Source organism: Spathaspora passalidarum (assembly GCF_000223485.1).
Source record: "Spathaspora passalidarum NRRL Y-27907 unplaced genomic scaffold SPAPAscaffold_3, whole genome shotgun sequence".
Taxonomy (NCBI): Eukaryota; Fungi; Ascomycota; class Pichiomycetes; order Serinales; family Debaryomycetaceae; genus Spathaspora; species Spathaspora passalidarum.
Window position 1 is genome coordinate 1,220,871 of NW_006767427.1, and position 19,226 is coordinate 1,240,096.

The 19,226-nt window shown below is 38.8% G+C and overlaps 8 protein-coding genes across 8 annotated transcripts; 4 read left to right on the forward strand and 4 right to left on the reverse strand. All coding sequences in view use genetic code 12, as the record gives it.

The window, feature by feature from the left end:
* Positions 1-89: 89 nt before the first annotated feature.
* Positions 90-1,916, forward strand: PRP39 (Prp39p; the record flags this gene model as incomplete). The annotated part of the gene is made up of 1 exon (XM_007374702.1): positions 90-1,916. The coding sequence occupies one exon, from the start codon at positions 90-92 to the stop codon at positions 1,914-1,916; it is 1,827 nt and encodes a 608-aa protein (XP_007374764.1).
* Positions 1,917-1,940: 24 nt separating this feature from the next.
* RAD7 (UV-damaged DNA-binding protein) lies at positions 1,941-3,608 on the reverse strand (the record flags this gene model as incomplete). The annotated part of the gene is made up of 1 exon (XM_007374703.1): positions 1,941-3,608. One exon carries the CDS (start codon positions 3,606-3,608, stop codon positions 1,941-1,943), a length of 1,668 nt encoding a protein of 555 aa, XP_007374765.1.
* A 207-nt stretch (positions 3,609-3,815) lies between these two features.
* RAD23 (Rad23p) lies at positions 3,816-5,808 on the forward strand (the record flags this gene model as incomplete). The annotated part of the gene is made up of 2 exons (XM_007374704.1): positions 3,816-3,915; positions 3,974-5,808. The coding sequence occupies 2 exons, from the start codon at positions 3,850-3,852 to the stop codon at positions 5,039-5,041; spliced, it is 1,134 nt and encodes a 377-aa protein (XP_007374766.1).
* Positions 5,078-5,770, reverse strand: SPAPADRAFT_137303 (putative acireductone synthase; the record flags this gene model as incomplete). Its single annotated transcript, XM_007374705.1, has 1 exon — positions 5,078-5,770. One exon carries the CDS (start codon positions 5,768-5,770, stop codon positions 5,078-5,080), a length of 693 nt encoding a protein of 230 aa, XP_007374767.1.
* A 639-nt stretch (positions 5,809-6,447) lies between the features above and the next one.
* On the forward strand, positions 6,448-12,455 carry SPAPADRAFT_151078 (uncharacterized protein; the record flags this gene model as incomplete). The annotated part of the gene is made up of 2 exons (XM_007374706.1): positions 6,448-8,597; positions 12,284-12,455. 2 exons carry the CDS (start codon positions 6,479-6,481, stop codon positions 12,361-12,363), a joined length of 2,199 nt encoding a protein of 732 aa, XP_007374768.1.
* A 1,487-nt stretch (positions 12,456-13,942) lies between these two features.
* Positions 13,943-15,046, reverse strand: SPAPADRAFT_60597 (uncharacterized protein; the record flags this gene model as incomplete). Its single annotated transcript, XM_007374707.1, has 1 exon — positions 13,943-15,046. The coding sequence occupies one exon, from the start codon at positions 14,999-15,001 to the stop codon at positions 14,408-14,410; it is 594 nt and encodes a 197-aa protein (XP_007374769.1).
* An 88-nt stretch (positions 15,047-15,134) lies between these two features.
* SPAPADRAFT_137494 (uncharacterized protein) lies at positions 15,135-16,133 on the forward strand (the record flags this gene model as incomplete). Its single annotated transcript, XM_007374708.1, has 2 exons — positions 15,135-15,628; positions 15,686-16,133. 2 exons carry the CDS (start codon positions 15,135-15,137, stop codon positions 16,131-16,133), a joined length of 942 nt encoding a protein of 313 aa, XP_007374770.1.
* Positions 16,134-16,176: 43 nt separating this feature from the next.
* Positions 16,177-19,104, reverse strand: CTF1 (Ctf1p; the record flags this gene model as incomplete). The annotated part of the gene is made up of 1 exon (XM_007374709.1): positions 16,177-19,104. The coding sequence occupies one exon, from the start codon at positions 19,102-19,104 to the stop codon at positions 16,177-16,179; it is 2,928 nt and encodes a 975-aa protein (XP_007374771.1).
* Between the last annotated feature and the right edge of the window lie 122 nt (positions 19,105-19,226).

Below are 19,226 nucleotides of genomic sequence, written 5' to 3' on the forward strand. Positions count from 1 at the left end.
ATGGGAATTGTAAAGTTGGTTGTAAATTTTTTGTACTAGAAAAATCCTCATCCAGCCTTTTACCACCATTCAGAAGGGTAGTTGCAACAATGAATACTCCAATTCCTAAAATAAGTATCCCTGATGATCTTCAGTATGCTAATATAACAAAAGCATATACTACTCTCCAGCAATCACCAACTTTAACGAATTGGGAATCACTCTTCAGTGAATACACCACCTATACCAACAGCACATCTTCTTACGACCCTCAATTGAAAACAGCAGTATTCGACAGCTACAACCATTTCGTCCAGACCTACCCATACTATGTTAGCCACTGGAAGAACTGGACCGCATTAGAATATAAAATGAATGGAATCGAACTGTCTCTTAAGGTGATGCGATTGAGTGTCGAGTTATATCCTTGTGTTGACCTTTATGTTGATTATCTTGCAGCATTGATTCAAAATGGCAGTGAAGATGTCAAGCAAGTGTATATGCAAGCATTGGAGAACAACGAGTTTGATTTTAACGGTGAATTGCTCTGGGATAAGATCTTCGAATACGAGAAAGATCCAGAGACTATATTGAAGTTATACTTGCGAGTGATTAAAGTGCCTTGCTATGCGTATGCCAAGTATTATAATCAATTTATCAAAATTAGTAAATCTTATGATATACGGTTAGTGATAAGTAAAGATGAATTGAGCGGGTATTTGAGTAGGTTTGACAAATCTAATGTGGACGAATTGTCATTGGTTGAGAAGCATCAGATTGTTGATGATTGGTCTTATAACTGTTTCATCAAGACCCAAGAGAAAGTCAATGCTATATGGAAATATGAAAGTGAGTTGCTAAATCAAAAGTATACCCTGGACATCGCTGTAGTTAAAAAGGAACAAAAAGTATGGATGGAGTATATCACTAGTGAGATCGAGGTTTACAACAAGGATTCCAATGAAGACGAATTTAAACTCATAGCCAACCTATTCCAACGTTGTCTTATACCTAATTGTCATGACGAATCTATATGGGTCAAGTATTTAAAGTTTATTAATAACAAGTCAAACTTTGATAAACTTAGTCAAGTACATCAGTTATCTAACAAGTTTATCCCATTAACTCAGAATAACTTACGATTTGCATATATCTACTTGCTAATCAAGTATAGTCAGACACAGGATATTATATTCCAATACTTTATCGATTTGTTGAAACTATTCAATAGTTACAAATCAGGATACTTACAAACCATTAATGAATTAATAGCTTATTTGCAATCCACCAACAGGTTTAATGTCGACCAACTAATTAATGAATATTTGGGAAGCAAAAAGAAACAGCGCCAAGCCGACAATAATTTCATACTATCCATTTTCCAACCATATTTTACCGATGACGCCATGTGTCTAATAATAACGGCATATTTACCTACTTTATCCGATCCTAGACCATTCTTTGCATCCAACTACAAACATAAGCTATTTACCAGATCTAGTGCTATTGGATTTTGGAAGTTCTTTTTCGAATACGAGTCACTAAAGCACAACCTCACCAATGTTAATTTTATCCTTAACTATATTAGAACCAGTCTATCCTTTCCCAAGATTGTCCTTGATCAATTTACAGATATGGCATACGAATTATCAACAGCAAACATACTTAGTGAGTTACACACCAATCATGGAAAGTCAAATACAGAAATTATAAAGCGAGACTTGAGGAAATCAAATTCTGCTTATTATGGAGGTGTGAAAGGATCGGAGCAGTTGGTTAGACAGATTGGCCATCCTACAATTATGATGGATGCTACACCTCAAATCACTAATTTGACAACAGTTGATTTGTCAAGTGATGCGGTTGAAGTTTCAGCCTTCCCTACTTTTAGGAATGTAGAAAAAGCTGCGTTACCTGTAAATTATCCAGAGGCATAAATTATAAATAGATCTATGTAATATTTAAGACAATCTACCAATTACAATCAACCCTGACCTTACTTTCCCTCTAATGGTACAGCGATTATCGCCGTACACTTCCAATATATGAAGTGACTTACATTCGTCTCCCACCATAGCCACTACTTCATCATCCACCAGTCGAACAAAACCCAAGTCCAAATACGTAAGCAAGGGCAAGTTCACTTTTTTATACCATTGTTTCTCTTCTGTGCGTAGATGCTTCTTGATTGGATGGTCATCTTCTGTTAACACTTGAGTTAACAAATCTCGTGTGAGTGGGATAGAATTTAGATTGAGCTCAATAAGGGTCGAGTGTGAATGATTGAGAAGAGCATATATTGCTGCATCACCAAGGTCGATACATTTGTATAAATCGACATTCTGAAGACTTGTGCCATTCCACTGCTTTAATGTTTTTGCAAATTCAGTGTCTGTGATTGGTACTTGTCTAAGCGAAAGTGTGGTTAAATTTGTGCAGTTTTGTAAAGATGGAAGGAATGTATCTGTTAAGCTCGTACATCCATCTAAGTTCAATGATACTAATGTAGGTCCCGTAATTGCGAGTAGATTGGATATAGACTCATCATTCATGTGGGGGGTATATGACACTTCAAATTCAGCAAGATCGGACACACAATGGGGAATGAGTCCATATGCTTCACTGGTAGTAATCCCATCTAATCGAGATAGTTTCAAACTGGACAACTTTGGAGCTTGAGTGATCAAGGAGATCAACGAGTCACTGCTGAATCGATGGGTGTTTCTTACTTCAAACTCTTCGAGTTGGGGTGCCATTATATCAAAGAATTCCAGCCATGCCAGCTCAGAAATAAGAAAAGGTCCATTGAGTTTTAAACTGGTCAACTTTTTTAATTTCTCAGCATAATATTTCAAATTATCATTGTGAAGTTGTCCACACATGAACAAAGTCAACTTTTGTAAATTAGGACAATAAGACGCGATCCTGTCTAATCCTGCGCTATCTATATTTGAACAATCCCATAATTCCAAACTGGTTAAATCAGGGGTAAGAAACAAATCAACGGTTTTCGAAGTAAGTTGACGATTCTTGGATAAGATCTGGGAGATTTTAGCACGATTGAGATTACCAATATCTCCAAGAACCTCAACCTCGTTGATGTGTTGAATAATCTCGCGTATGCACACGTCTTGTAGCTTGGGGATCTTGGACACTGTAGTTCTATTAAGCAAAGCTTGTGCTATACGTTTCCTTTGCTTTCTAGCCTGAAGTTGGTTGATACGCGCTTGCCGTTCACGTTGAAGTAGTTGAGAGTTACAGTTTTCACACAAGTAGCCTGATTTGGAGTTGATGAAACGCGAATATACCGAAAGGTGGAATTCAGATCCACAATCTACGCAATGGTCAATTTCACCAAACTTCTTGAATGGGACGTGTTCGTCCTCGTCTTCGGAGTCAGAATCACGGCCACGCTTGAGGGCAGCAGCGCGTTTCATTTCTCGAACTTCCTCGTCATCTTCAGATTCTTCTTGTTGTACTTGTTCAGCTTCTGGTTCAGCTTCAACCTCATCATCGTCTTGTTGCAACTCGCGTCTTCGTCTGAATGCATCAGTAATACCTTCATTTCTGAGGAACTCAGTAAGGGCAGAATTAGGGCCCCGGACACCTCTTCTTTCTCTATTTGACATATCAAGTATAATAAGCTTTGATGGTTATCTCGTTTAGTAATGTCTTGAGAGCAACATCCACACGTCTACTATAGTTGGCGCATCCCAGATCAGTAGCCCCCACCCAATTTGGCATCTGCCAAAGTACACGACCTCGCAACAATGTTTTTTTTTTGTCCTTAAAAAAAATCAACTTAAAAAAAGTCGCCACAGAGAGTTGGAAGACCCAAACAAAGCATCAACTAAGGGGGTTAAGACTAACATGCAAATCATTTTTAAGGACTTCAAGAAGCAGACGGTCCCAATTGAAGTTGAATTGACCGATACTGTAAGTTTTATTCTGGTTTATATCGCTATTACTCATATGTACTAACCAAATCAAAAAGGTTCTTTCAACCAAGGAAAAATTGGGCCAGGCTAAATCTTGTGAAGCATCCCAAATCAAATTGGTATATTCCGGTAAAGTTCTCGTCGATGACAAGACATTGGAAGAGTATAAGATCAAGGAAGGTGTTTCGATAATTTTCATGATTTCCAAGGCGAAGTCAAGCCAATCATCTACTCCACAACCACAAGCGGCTGCTACGCCAGAACAGAAACCTGCCAGTGAGTCACAGCCAAAACAAGAAACAAGCCAGTTGGGCAACGCAGCAGCTACATCGGCAGCTGCAGCCGCTGCGCCTGCTTCCGATGAAGCTGTTACTGAAGCACCAGCTAGCACATTTGCCGTTGGATCAGAACGTGAAGCTACCATCCAAAACATTATGGAAATGGGATACGATAGACCACAAGTTGAGAACGCATTAAGGGCTGCATTTAACAATCCCCACAGAGCCGTGGAATACTTGATTACTGGTATCCCTGAAAGCTTACAGGTTCCAGTAGCTGCACCAGCTGCACCAGCCCCAGCAACAACCGGAGAAGGTGAAGAAGAGGAAGAAGAAGAGGACCATGAAACTCACGGTGAAAATCTTTTTGAAGCTGCTGCCGCCGCTGCTGCCGCCGGACAACAAGGTCGTACAGCAGGTGAACATAGTGCAGGAGCTGGTGCTGCCGGTGCCAGCTTAGAGGACGATGACCAACAAATGCAACTTCTTCGTACTGCGCTTCAAACCAACCCTGAACTTATTCAGCCATTACTTGAACAATTGGCTGCTACAAACCCTCAAATTGCAAGCTTGATCCAACAAGATCCCGAGGCTTTTATTCGTACGTTCTTAGGTGGAGGAAGTGACGATTTTGGATTTGAAATCGAAGGAGAAGGCGAAGACGCCACACAAGGAGGACAAGAAGGTCAAGGAGAAACAATTAGAATCGCATTAACTGAAGCTGACCAAAATGCTATCAATAGATTATGTGAACTTGGGTTTGAAAGGGATTTAGTTATTCAAGTATATTTGGCTTGCGACAAGAACGAAGAAGTCGCTGCCGATATTCTATTTAGAGATATGTAATATGTTATATATTGAAATCTGAATGTAAAATAATTACTATATTTTGAGTTCATCAAGTGAATGGATTATAGTATGGGAAGCAATGTCTGACTCGGATAGTGGTGCGTTGCCTTCACGTACAACAACATAACTATTCATGCCTGCTTTAATTGCAGCATCAACTTCTGCAATATTATCGCTGAGGAACAATACTTCTTCGCCAGCCTTGCCGATCTCGTTTAAAATCTTGGTGTATGAACTCAGTTCGAATTTGTATCCGACAGCAGGAATATCAAAATATCCATTAATGAAACCGTTCAAGTCAACACTTTTATCCTCGTCCAATACGTGACCAAACAACAATTTCTGGGCACCAATACTACCAGAAGAGTAAATAAACAAACTTGGAAATCTTCGTATAAACTCGATTGAGTCGCGATACACAGGAGCTTTAATTTCCCCACTGGAATATCCCAATTGCCAAACTTCTCCCTGGAGTGACTTCAAAACAGGATCTTTGACATCATTATCTACGAGCTGTTTGAAGTGTGCGAATGCTGATTGACTCGAGGTGAAGGACAGGGAGGCAAGGATCTTTTCGATGCTGGTTGTTGGTGACGTAATAGGAAATGTGACTTGAGAAAGGGTTTCCGGAAGTTTGTCAAGAAAGTAAGGAAACAATGTCGTCTTAACAAATGTTATTGGGCAGACAGTACCTTCGATGTCGAGGATTACCGTTGTAATTGTCATATTTATCTTGTGATTGTCAAGGTATACCTATAAAACGTGTTGTGAAAAATAAACACTTTAAATTTTTTCCTTCGTATAGGTTGTACGGCTTACGCCAAGGAAACCACGTATGGCCAGACCAGGCCAAGACCCCAACAACAGCCTATCAACACATGAACGAGGTTGCAGTAGCGTGATCTTTCATCTTATCAAAGGCTATTGTACTAGAAAGAATGTTGGGTTGACTTCCAAACAAACACATGGTAGCAGCAGGCATTTAATGAAGCAAACCAGGTTCTCTTTTAAATGGTCTTTTGTAACCAGGCAGAAAGAATCGGTAATATGGTAATGCCCAATACTCAAACGGTACATGAGGATTGTGGGTCTGGGTTACAAACCATCTGTCTAGTTTATTTTATTTCTTCATTTGGTTGCTAACGATTCATCACGTACCTCCACTTAAACATCCAGGAAGAAAGACCTCGGATCAGCTAAAATCCACTCGTTTCCAGATCTACACTTTACTACTTGCCAATGACATCATTCAGCAAACTTAAAGTCACCATGTTTCATATGCACCCGCCATGCTTCCCCTACAACGGAGTTTGTAGCGTTGTTCACGTGACATTCTTGACCCAACAAAAATTACAGTTGATTATATAAACATGGTCATCAGACCCAGTATACAATTTGAAATTACCCATCCCAATTTTCTCCATTATTATTCACATGCTTCCTGACCGACCGAAATTATTTGAAGAAGACAAGGACTACATCGACGAAAGTCACATCCTGGCTTTTGCCAAAGCCCTTGTTTGGGACAGTCACAACTACATACTTGATACTGCACCACCTACCCCAGGATCGCCGGGGAGTGGCGTATTCAGCGTATACTCTGCCAAATCGGAGTTTGATGACGATGTCGAAGAATTTCTGCTTGATAAAAAGCCGGATTTAATTACCTCCAAGAATGATTGGTTCCCAGTCAATGAAGAGTCTCAAGACGTGCACACCGATAAGAGTGGCAAGACCAAGGATAAAACACTAAAGAAGGAATCATCGACAATCTCGATGTTAAGGAACGAGTTCAGAAATAGTTCAGGTTATATGCTCCTCCGCTGGCCGTTACTTATTCTCGTATTCTCCTGGATTACTATTCTTGGACTCGCATACTTCCTGGTCAGAGTTTATGTTGCTTTACTGGAGTATATGTTCACATGGACCGGAGAGCGGAGGCGATTACGGGATAAATTACGAAAATCAACCACTTATGATGAATGGGTAACCAACGCGCTAAACCTTGACAAGTTTTTGAACTTAGATCAATGGCTGAAGAACCCCAAGTTTTCTTATTATGACTACAAAACAGTAAAGTTGACGATAAACAAGTTGAGAAGTTTCAGAAAGCATGATAAGGACTATGATTTAATGATACTTTTACAAGCATGCCTCAAGCGGAATTTTGCTGGGATTGAGAACCGTCAATTATACAGTCATAGATATTATGGCACAAAGAACTTGGTTCATGAGTATTACGAAGAAGTGGTCAAGTCCATTGATAAAATCATAGATTCTCACAATATCGATCTATACAAAAAGAGAAAGTTTTTCAAGATTGTTGAGAAAAACTATGGGAAAACTGCCTTGTGCTTATCAGGGGGTGCTTGTTTTGCCTATACCCATTTTGGACTTGCTAAAGCATTAATAGATGTCGATTTGCTTCCAAAAATCATTTCAGGAACATCCGGGGGTGGATTAATAGCGGCAATTTTATGTACTCGTACCAATGAAGAATTGAAACAGTTGCTTGTACCAGAATTAGCCCGCAAGATTACCGCGTGTGAAGATCCATGGTATGTGTGGTTCCCAAGATTCTGGCGTACTGGGGCCAGATTTGATGCCATTTCATGGGCCAGGAAATCCAATTTCTTTACCAGAGGATCAACAACTTTTGAAGAAGCCTATGCCAGAACCGGTAGAAAATTAAACATTTCAACCGTTCCTTCTGACCCTCACTCGCCTGTTATTCTTTGCAATGACATAACCTCACCCCACTGTATAATCTGGTCAACCTTACTTGCATCACTGGCTGTTCCAGGTATTCTCAACCCCGTTGTGCTTATGATGAAGAACCCAAGTACAGGAGAAGTTGAACCATTTTCATTAGGTTCAAAATGGCGTGATGGATCGCTTCGTACTGATATACCCATTGACGCATTAAACAACTACTATAACGTCAATTTCACCGTGGTATCCCAAGTCAACCCCCACATCTCACTTTTCTTCTTTGCTCCTAAGGGAACGGTTGGAAGACCCGTGAGTTCTCCTACCCATAAGACCAAGCGTGAAAAGTACGCCAGTCTTCGTGGTGGATTCATAGCTACTGCTTTAGAACAATTGATTCGTCTTGAGATAAAGAAATGGCTCCAAATTATCAAAACTCTTGATTTATTGCCAAATATCATGTCACAAGATTGGTCTAATATATGGCTTCAGAATTTCACTGGTAGTATCACAATTTGGCCCCGCAATCGTTTAAAGGATTTCTGGTACATTCTTAGTGATCCTACTGAACAGAGATTCAAAGAGATTTTGCTAAAGGGTGAAAGATCTATGTTTCCCCGTATATTGTTTGTTAAGCATAGGATGAGTATAGAAAGAGCTATTGAGAAGGGGAAGAAGATTATTCTGGCCCAAATGAAGTTGGTTCGTGCGCAAATGATGTCTGACTTGAATGGAACCACAACTGATGATCAAGAAGAAACTAGTAGTGGTAGTGATTACGATTATGATAGTTTTAGACAGGCCCTTGGTAGTGATACATTAGACGATGATGGCGAGATAGAAGGTTATGATGGAGATGAAGGTGGGTATGAGGATATGGATGAAGTTGACGAAATGAGAGAAAGACGGTTCACTACCTAGACTGTTAAGTATGTAGACGTTTATGATTTAATAAAAAGTTTAGCAGTAAGTTAAACTATGAGCATATTGATATACAGATCTACTGTATTTAATTCGTAAAACACAAGGAGAATAGTCTTTTTCTGAGGTTATTAGACAAGAAATAGAGAGGTTAGAAGGGAGTTTAACTTGTATTCCCTTTCAAATAATAATACTTAACCAGACAAGAACAGTCACCAAAGCACCAGGTCCGTAAATTAAAGAAGCGGAATTACCCAAAACAACTTAACGTTTGTGCCCTTTTCCTTTGTTTCCATTATCCTTTCCATTGCCGTTTCCAGGAGCGTTAATGTGACCTTTGTCATTTCCATGGTTGTTATCATTTTTGCCTTTATTGTTGCCCTTTCCATCGTCTTTGTCATTGCCTTTTCCATGACCATTGTTATTTTTATTCCCATGCTCATTATTATTCTTATCATTTCCATGACCCTTATTATTGTCCTTTCCATGATCATCGCTGTGGTCTTTTCCTTTGCCATGACCAGGGTTGTGATCATTGTTATGATCATTGTTATGACCACTCCCATGCCCGCTGATATGCCCATCATCTTGACACCATGGTTTCCATTTACGGTCGTGGCCACAATCACTAGGTTTTGGAGTGTGGGAACTAGTGTTTGGTGTGGAAATTATAACAGAAGTCGTCTCTTCTTCTTGTTCGGTGGTTGTTTCTGGTTCAGTGGTAGTTTTGATTTCTAATTCTGTAGTTTCTGGTTCAGTGGACTCGGGCACAGTAGTCTCCCCTTCAGCTGGTTCACTAGGCACCACTGGGGGTGGTGGGTTAGTATTAAGCACACAAGAACAAGCACCTTGGTTGGAACCACTGGGAGGTTCAAGCAAGTATCTTACATAAACCAAAACAGTAGTGGTATAAACATAAAACATTGTTGGGTCATAACCAGTACCTATATCCAAAACAACTTGAGAAGTTGCAAAATAGAGAATTACACTGCCATCGGAATATTCAAAATGATCATAACCATTTACTGGGACATTAAATACATCATTAATTCCAAAGTTAACGAACTTGATATATGGAACTAGAGGACCCGATTGTACTCCAAACACACTGTTATCCCCCAGAAACACAACCGTCGGAGCGAAATCAGGCTGGGCAGAAGTAACATAAATAAACCCCTGTAGTAGAGCAAAGCAGCCATTTCCAGATGGCAGACTCAATTGTACAGTAGTATGAGAAAAGCACATATTTCCACTACTGTTCCCTTGGTAAATGTAAATGAACCCAGAAGACCCCCAGAATGTGATGGAACCGGTGTTTTCTAATCCAAATATATCAACATTTACGGTAGGGGTATACACAACTAGTTGACCACTATTGCGATTACTACCTCGAAAAGGAAGATAAATGTTATTCAGCATATAAAATAGTGCATAGCCACTGTTATCAATACTTCCCACATCCAAAACCGATTGAACTTCAGTGCTCAAGAAAAATTGAGCATAAGTTGCAACAGTTAAAGAAGATATGATAAATAAAGCTGCATCTAAAACATTCAATATCCCACCTGCTTCAACAAGAATGTCATCTCCATTGAATGAAGTATCAGAATACGTAGCTGTTCCTGTAACATCGAGTGCAATTGATCCTGTTAAAAAGAAAGCTTGTAGAAGTGTAATTAATTTCATTGTCACAATGTAATTTCAATTACAAATTACAACAAGAGACTTTTAAAAGATTGATTAATGGAACAGAAGAGGCTTTTTATATTTTTGCAATAACATGATATGTTTGTATACAATTATGCTACCCTGAGAAAGATAGGAATATTTTTTTTATCTTGGGTGAAATTTAGTAGGATGTGGTCCTTAGAATTACGAATTATAGTGAACTTTGATTGGTAATTAGTTGAATTATTTTGCAACCCTTCAATTCTTTTTTTTTTTCTTGGCAGTTATGCTTAGTTTGCATTTACGGTTAAAAAAAATTCACACAACTAGTAATCTGGTCATACTTTTCAAATAATTGATAGAAAATACATTGTAAAGCTTTTTCGTATATGCAGTAACCATCCTGTGCATCAAGCTACTATTGGATAATTAAGCTATATAAATTTTTCAGAGAAACAATGGGCGGTTCTCCGTTTTCCGTTATCGATCCGGTTTTGTTCTGTTATAACTCCGTCTTAAACATACATGAAAGCATAAGACACTTTGTCTTTTTCGACTGGAAATCCCAGATGATTCTCACTTAACATATGCAACTATTGTATCATCACATGATTTAGTAGCCGTAGCATTAGCGTCATTAAGATCAGTCACTTTATGTTGTTTACTACCTCATTTACAGACCGTCAATGTTAGAAAAGTACGTCTTTAAATTGCAAATGCAAATATCACTCCTCTTTTCTAAAAAAAAAATCATATCAACGGGTACACAGTACTTGTTCATGGATTTGAGTTATGATTTAGTAAATTAGAGGTTCTCGATTTGGTGGAATAAGTTTTACATTATCGGGTCATTAATATGTGAAAAGTGCAGTATGACAAGTAATCAAGTAAATGGCGATATAATACCGATCAATGAAATTGCCGGTTAAAAGTGTGCTTTTCCATCCATGCATCGTACAAGAGAATCACTGACTTAAAATGTGATGTATTTCATTATTGTTGAAACTATAAAGAATACATACCGAAATATCACAAGTTAATGCAAGAAGTATGACTATCAATAGCCAATAACTTTGAAAGAAGGTGCAAGGTAATTTGAAGAGGGAAAATAGTATTGGTATCACATCCATATTAAAGACATTACCAAAGTTGCAAGCATGAAATATGCTGGCATGGTAATGGAAGAAGAGGAATTTTCAGAAACAATATCACGTTTGTGTCCGTTTCCTTTGCCATTACCATTTGAAGGTGGTTGGTTATTCCCTTTACCGTTATTGGAGTTGTTATTACCATTTCCATTAGAAGTCTTCCCAGGTTTGTTGGTGTTCCCATTATTGGAGTTATTATTTCCATTGCTATTTCCAGGAGCTGAGTTGCTGCCTTTTCCATTATTGGAGTTATTGTTAGTGTTGTCATTTGATGGTTTATTACTGTTATTGTGATTATTTCCAGAACTTTGAGTATTTCCTTTGCTAGGAGCTTGACTATTACTTTTACCACTGTTGTTATTATTACCAGGAGCTTGATTATTGCCTTTGCCATTATCGTTTTTGTTGTTACCAGAGCCTTGGTTACTGCCTTTACCATTGTTGTTGTTACTATTACCATTACCAATACCGTTTCCACGACCGCTATCATGACCGTTTCCATTTCCAGGGCTATGTCCATGACCATGGTCATTTCCTTTTTCACCTCCATTGTGATTGATATTGTGTAACCAATTCCATGCTCCATACCCCTTTTTGTACTTATCGCAAAACTTTTTGATTTTGTCATTAGCAGGATGCTTACAGAAAGTAGGTTCGGGATGATGTGGTTTAGTTTTAGTGGAAGTTGTACAAGATGAAGTAGTTGAATGAACCGAAGATTGACTAGTTGACGTAATTGTAGAAGATGATTGAACTGATTGCAGGGTTGATACTTGAGTTGAACTTATTGTAGATGATGATGACAGGGAGGATTGCACCGATGAGGATTGGATATCACTCGACAGTGATGATTGCTCGGTTGATGAGGATTGAACGGATGAAGATTCATTCCCAATTGACAGGGAAGATTGTCCAGTTGATGAGAATTCATTATCAGTTGATTCCAGCACTTCTTCAGTCGAACTAGCTTCGGATTCGCTAGTTTCCGAAGTGGAATCAACTATTTCGGTGGATACTTCCTCGGATGTAGATTCAATTTCAGTGGATTGAGAAGATTCATCTATAGTAGACTCAACAATTGTGCTTTCTTCATTACTGGTTTCTGGTACGGTAGTTTCAACAATGGACGTTTCAGATGAATTAACTTCCGTTGATGGACTAGTGGATTCAGCTTCAGTTGATTGCTCTTCGGTACTGGTTTCATTTTCAGCAGTGGTGGAAACTTCAGATGGTGGTGGTGCAGTATCTAAAAAGCACGAACATCCTCCAGTATTGGCACCAACGGGTGGTTGGCTCAAATATAAGATAGCAACATTTGATCCATCGGTCTCAATGTCGAATACACTTGGATCGTAACCCTTACCAAGATCGAAAGTCACTTGGTATGCACTTTGTTTAATGGTAAGAATACCACTGTTACTATCGTAAGTGTAACCACTAAAGCCTTCATCTACTATACTAATTCCATGACCTCCTCCAAATTGAACCAACTTGTAATGCATACCCCATCCTCCAGTAGACATGTAGAAGTCGCTGGAACTACCTTCGAATACAATAGTTGGACTGAAAGTAGATGCTGGAGAATCGTAATATACTTGAGAATCAGAAAGAACAATGCAACCACTCCCACCTGCTTGAGAGTATGATACAGTTTGTTCATAGTAGCAAATATTTCCAGTGTTTGTACCATCATTAAGTGTTACAATCCCTGCCTCGCCCCAGAACGTCAACTGGCCCGAATTGACATTAATGTCAAGTTCTACAATGATATATTGTCCGGTAAATACCATTTCTCCAGTATTTGTGACTGGTCCCACAGGGAGATCAACAATAACCGACAGAGTGTCAAAAGAAACAAATCCATCGTTGTCAATGGATCCCAAATTGACCACTGCATTCCAGTTGGAAGTGGTGTAGTAAAACTGGCCACCATTATGAACTGTTAAGGAATTAAGGTTAAAATCACCTTCACCGTTTACAGTTATTGCCCCTCCTCCTTCAACAGTAAGAGCGTCGCCTGGTGGAACATCGGAATCATTTACCGTAGTAGTTTGGGTAATGTCAAGGGCTGTACTGCCTGTAACGAATAGAGCAGCGGTAACAAGTGCTAATAATGATACCATAGTGTCTATGATCTAACTTGTTTTTTTATTTTCATTTTCTAAGTAATCTACGTGCTTTTTATACTAGTATTCTGAGGTGTTATTATTGATATCGACGATAATTACACTTTTACCTTTACGAAAAAATCGTAAAGTAACTTAGCTTTTTATTGTGTTCAAGTGCATGATCAGTTTTGTGGATGAGGCGTCATTGTTCTTGATTGAGCTTTGTGACGTTCTTTTGCTTAATATAGAGGCGGATCGGTCTTCCACGTTGGCTGAAGTAAGGCGTATTGACTATTGGTGTTTATTTTAGCCAAAGTCAAGCTGCTTAATCGATATCTTTTTCGCAATTGATTGCTGGTCACGCATATTTCTTATTGATTTGGCAAATTATGCCAGGCATTCTATCTAAATAGCTAATTACAAAACGAGGCAATCCAAAGCGTTGCCAAGTATAGATCTAAAAATAATGGAATCGTAAACAATTGCAAATAAAGTAGAGTTTCAAAATACGAGATTCTTGCATGGAGGAGCAAAAAAATAAATAAATTTCATAGAATCTTCACAATGAAGATTGTGCTGCAGATACGCCTGATCTCCAATTAATTACAATGAGCAATTCTGTGCAATGTTTGTTTGAAATGTGAAATTACACTCAAATTGGAGTCAATATATTTTTTATGCTCAGGCGATGTCTTTTCCTGACATTACTCTTTCATATATCCGTATGACTAATCTCGTACGATACTTTACACTTTTCAGTTGTACGGAGCAACCGTAAAGTTATTTCCACTTGGAATTTAACTGAATCTCTATACCGCCTCGGTTTCTTTCCATTGTTTAGTCATTTTGGAATTAAACTTGTTAACATCCATCACTGTTTCAGTTTCAATAATTTCATCCAAGTATGCAATCACCTTAGGCAAACTTATGTTACCCAATTTCTCCTTCTCGTTTTGTTTAAACTCGCTCAATACCCAACTAGCCATACTATCCTTATTTGAACCTACAGGTTTTGGTCCAATGCCAACCCCTAATTTATAGACGTTGTCTCTGGTAGACAAGCATGTCATTAAATTGCGAACACCATTATGACTCTCGTTTTTCTTGAACTTGCTGATTCTCACCACGCCCAAGTCAGATTCGAAGTCGTCATAAAGAATAAGCACAATCGCATCAGCAGGAATGCGGTTCTTGTCCACGAACTTGAGCCATGCCTTACTAGACTCATTCATGTAGGTGTTTGACTTTACTAGAGTAAGTTCTCCATTGGTGGTAGCGGAGTATGTAGAATTCTTTGTAGGTTGAGGAAGTCCATATGTGGAGACAAGGTGAGCATAGAGGAAATGACCCACTGAATGTCGTGTAATAGACCCAGGGTTTCCTATAGAAAGAACAATCAACATTTGGTAGTGGCAAGTATACAGTGTATTTGTAAGAGTGGAATACTTGAGTAGCAGTTGAAAAAAAAAAAGAGCAAATCTAGTTTTATTTTTCAGTGGGGAATTTAACACACCTGGCAACATAAACAAAGTAACTATGAGCGAAGAAGAACAGCCGCAACATGCTGAAATACACGAACCAGCTACTGAAGTGGTAGTAGATGTTCAAGAGGATAATTCTGGTATTGATAACGATGATGATGACGATTTTGATGATTTCAATGAAGCAGGCAACGACAACGACGATGACGACTTTGGTGATTTCGACAATACGAGCTATGTACAATCAACGCATCCAAGCTTCCCTGAGGACGTGCTAAATGACAGTCAACAATTCATAGAGAATTTGAACAAATTAATGGATAGCATATTCCCATCTTCCGACTCTGAACCCAGACCAACACCGAATGCGGATGAAAATAACAACACATCTCTGCCCCTTCTTAATGAACGAGCCGCCACTATATTCCAACAAGTGTCAACATTACCTTATCTTCACCCTACCAGTTGGACAAAACTGAATATAAGGCACAGCTTACTTGTACAACTAGGAATACCTATAAATTTAGATGAACTTGCCCAACCGCCCCAGTCTGCATCCAGTCAATTAACCTCGCAGCAGCAACCACCACCTCGACTAATCCACAGTGCTTCGTCAACACTTTCCAACTTAACCCGTCGGAAATCAATCACCTCCGCTTCCGATATTGACTGGACTGTATTTGATATACCCGAGTTTGACAAATTAGATATTAGCTCTGAGCAAGAATCTCGACTTTTGGAATCCACTTTTGATACGCTAGCAATGATTGAATATGACAATTTGGCCAATTGCAGTCTGGGCTATCTCGAAGCTGCCAGTATTGAAGCCGTTGATGAGAAATTACACCAATTGGAACTGCACTATGACGAATTGATAAAATTGAGTAGTTGTTGGCAGCACCGTATGGCTGAATTACACCTGGATTTCGAGATTTATGAAGGTGTCGTTCAAAGTTTCATCGGGTACAGTCAAAAGTTAAGACGACAAGAGATCTTGGAAGAGAATTTGAAGAAAGTTAAACATACCCTGACAAAGAAGAAGTTCTGGAAGTAGTAATTACAATGTAGATTATATTATTAATAATACAATAGTTCTTTTACTTTACAAAATTAAACAACCCGGTAAAATCATCTTGCATCTCAACTCCACTTTGTAAATTCATATTAATGTAAGAGGAATCAACAAAATTGGTTTGGAATCCTGGAGTATTTGGATTAAAGCCGGGTGTGTAGTTTTCATCGGGAATCATAGCTACATGTGGCAGGGGTTGCACCACTTGCAGTTGTGGTTGAGATTGTTGTTTTGGTTCATTTTCACGATCTTCGCTGTCTCTTCTTTCTTCAATTCCACTTAAATGTTCTAAGCTTTGATAAACATTGCTCCCTACTTGATGATCAGGATGAGGACTCTGGCTTCTGGTGGGGGGTTGACTGAAGTTAGGAAATAATTGAGTTGGCTCGAAATTTTCGAAAAAGTTTTGCTGAGTAGCAATTTGTGAATCAGTGACCAAGTTGATCTCAGGGAATGATTTGGTTGAAGATGTAGGGGAAGTATCACTGGTGGATGTAGATTGTTCGGATTCAGCTGCACGTTTCATTGGAATTTTGTACTGTTGAATAAGGTCTTCGATATTGGGTGCTGCTGCTTGAGTTTGAATGTCGTTAGATTGTTGCTGTTGTTGTTGTTGTTGTTGTTGTTGAGGAGTAGTAACAGTAGGTGTGGCAACTTGACGCACTGAATTGGATTGATTATTTAATTGAGCTTGGCTTGAGAAAGCTGGATAATCATACACATTACCACCAGGGGAGATGCCAGAAGCTCCGGAGTAGATACTGCTACCATCATTGTGTGGCAGAAGTTCTTGAGCTTGTTGTTGTACTTGCTGTTGCAGAGGTTGCACTGGTACTTGGCTGTACAAACCCATATATCCACCTTTTTTGTTCTCGGTATATTCTGCATGTTGACTACGGTGTTCGATAACTTTTGCTCGCTTCCATTTATCATTGGCATACTTGTCAAACAACTTCATCAAAACACCAGCAATTGGCCAATACTTTGACAATTCCTTAAGAACAGATCTGGAAACATAAAGGGAGTCACTGGCAGTACTGGCAATAACAGTATTTGCAGAATCAACATGATAGATTAACATAACCAAAGCGGAAAATGTGATATAAACATACATTGAAGGAACATATTTGATTTGGTCACGATCAAGGAGAATCTTGGAGATAATACTAATCATTCTGGCCGATTGGAAAGAGATACCCCATGAAGGATACTTATAATTATTAGGGTTCGTTGAAGATGATTTTGCCATTCTGATTAAATTGGATCTGTGGATAAGATAAAGTCGGTTATAATACTGCGCATTAAGAAGACACAGGTAAAAGTTTTGAGTAGCATTATCAGTTAATGAAAACACCAATTGCGGAGGAAGATTAGTGAACCAAATACCCATCAACATATCACAATGCTCAATAATGGAGAATACATTCTTGAGTTTCATTGATTCTGATTTGACACTGTATTGGTGTTTAATGATTATACCAGTGATTTCAGCTAATTTCACCAAATGAATAAAGTAAAGAGCTTGGGTTTCATTGACAGGGTAGGGGGAAACAATACCCAATTCTGGGTCATCTTCATTAAAGTCATCAAGAGTTAACATTGGAACATCACAATCATTTAAATCAATAACTATTGGTCTCCCAAATGCAATGGCCACATTACGATCTTTTTCAAACAAGCACCACCAAATTCTTCTCCACAATTTCTTTTCTGAACAAGTTAAGTTTCTGGAATTGCTTACATCTCGTTGAAATCCAAATCCCTGAGCTAAGCCCACAGCAACCCTTGTCCAATAGAATGAATTCTTAGTGACATCCTCAGGACCGTCCCAATAACTTCCAATTAAGATTATTGTTTGGATAATGGACACCGGATCACTTTCATAATTTGTTTCATATAATGCTTTGGCTCTTCTGAAAAATGTCAAGGCGGCAAGTGAATTCAGACCAGAAGAGTCTAACAAAAGTGGATTCTTCAGCACTCGACACCCACAGAGTAATACTGCGTGTAAAAGCATCAAACTTGGACTATCATTTGGATCGTTAAACTTTTTCATAAACATAGTTCGGTTTATAACTGGCATAAGTGGGTGAACATGTTCAAAGTATGCTTCAATCAAATCAAGCGCCAATTCTCGTGGTGGAAGTAAGAAAGCGCCTCTAAGTTTTAGAATTTCCAATTCAACCGAATCAAGAGAATTTTCATTAACTTCAAAAATGTCCTCTGTAAGTCTAACGTGGTTTTCGCCAATGGCGTGGGGAACAACAACATTTGATGATGAACCCAAGAATGTTAATGCTGGCTTTTGTGGGTGTTTATTCAGAAGGATTTCCTTTTTGTGTATGGATGGTCTATTCTTGTAGTCTGAATGTAAACTAGGAGGGACACTTATTTGTGAGATATTTAAAATTGCTTGGTTGGTGGAGGACGTTACACCGTTTGTGCCTGATGAATTAGCGCTATGGTTAATGGAAGTATGCGAATCATGCTTAATTTTCTTTGCTTTGTGTTCCTCGTCGTAGTCGTGGTCGTCGTCTCCTTCTTGATTCTCGCTGTCGTCTTCGTCTTCCAGATGCTTTTGCTTCTTCTTTTTATTTTGTTGGGTCTTGACGTTATCGTCCTTCTTTTTTTTATTTTTGACGGACTTGGTGGTGGTTGCACCTGCTGCGTTCCCTCTCTTCTTGGCTTCAGGCAATATACAGTCACAACCAAACGTTATACAATTGGTGCAAGGGATATGAATTTCAGCATCACAACGCACTTTACGCAGTCGGCAAACGGTACATGCACGTGAACCACGGGGACGCTTATATCTAATTGTGAATGCTTTGGGTTTAGCTTCTCCATTGCCACTGTTGCTGCCACCTCCATTCGTCTTTGCGGAATCTCCATTGGAAGGAGAGGATACAGATGATGGTTGTTTGATTTCTGTTTGCTCGTCGTCTTGTTTCATGGTGGAATATTCAAAAGCAACTTTATGTTACAACTACCATAAAAAAGTTCTAGCTGGTTGTAAATAAAAAAAGTTGTGTGTAATTGTATTTTTTTTTTTTGTTAATTTGGCTTCTGACACTT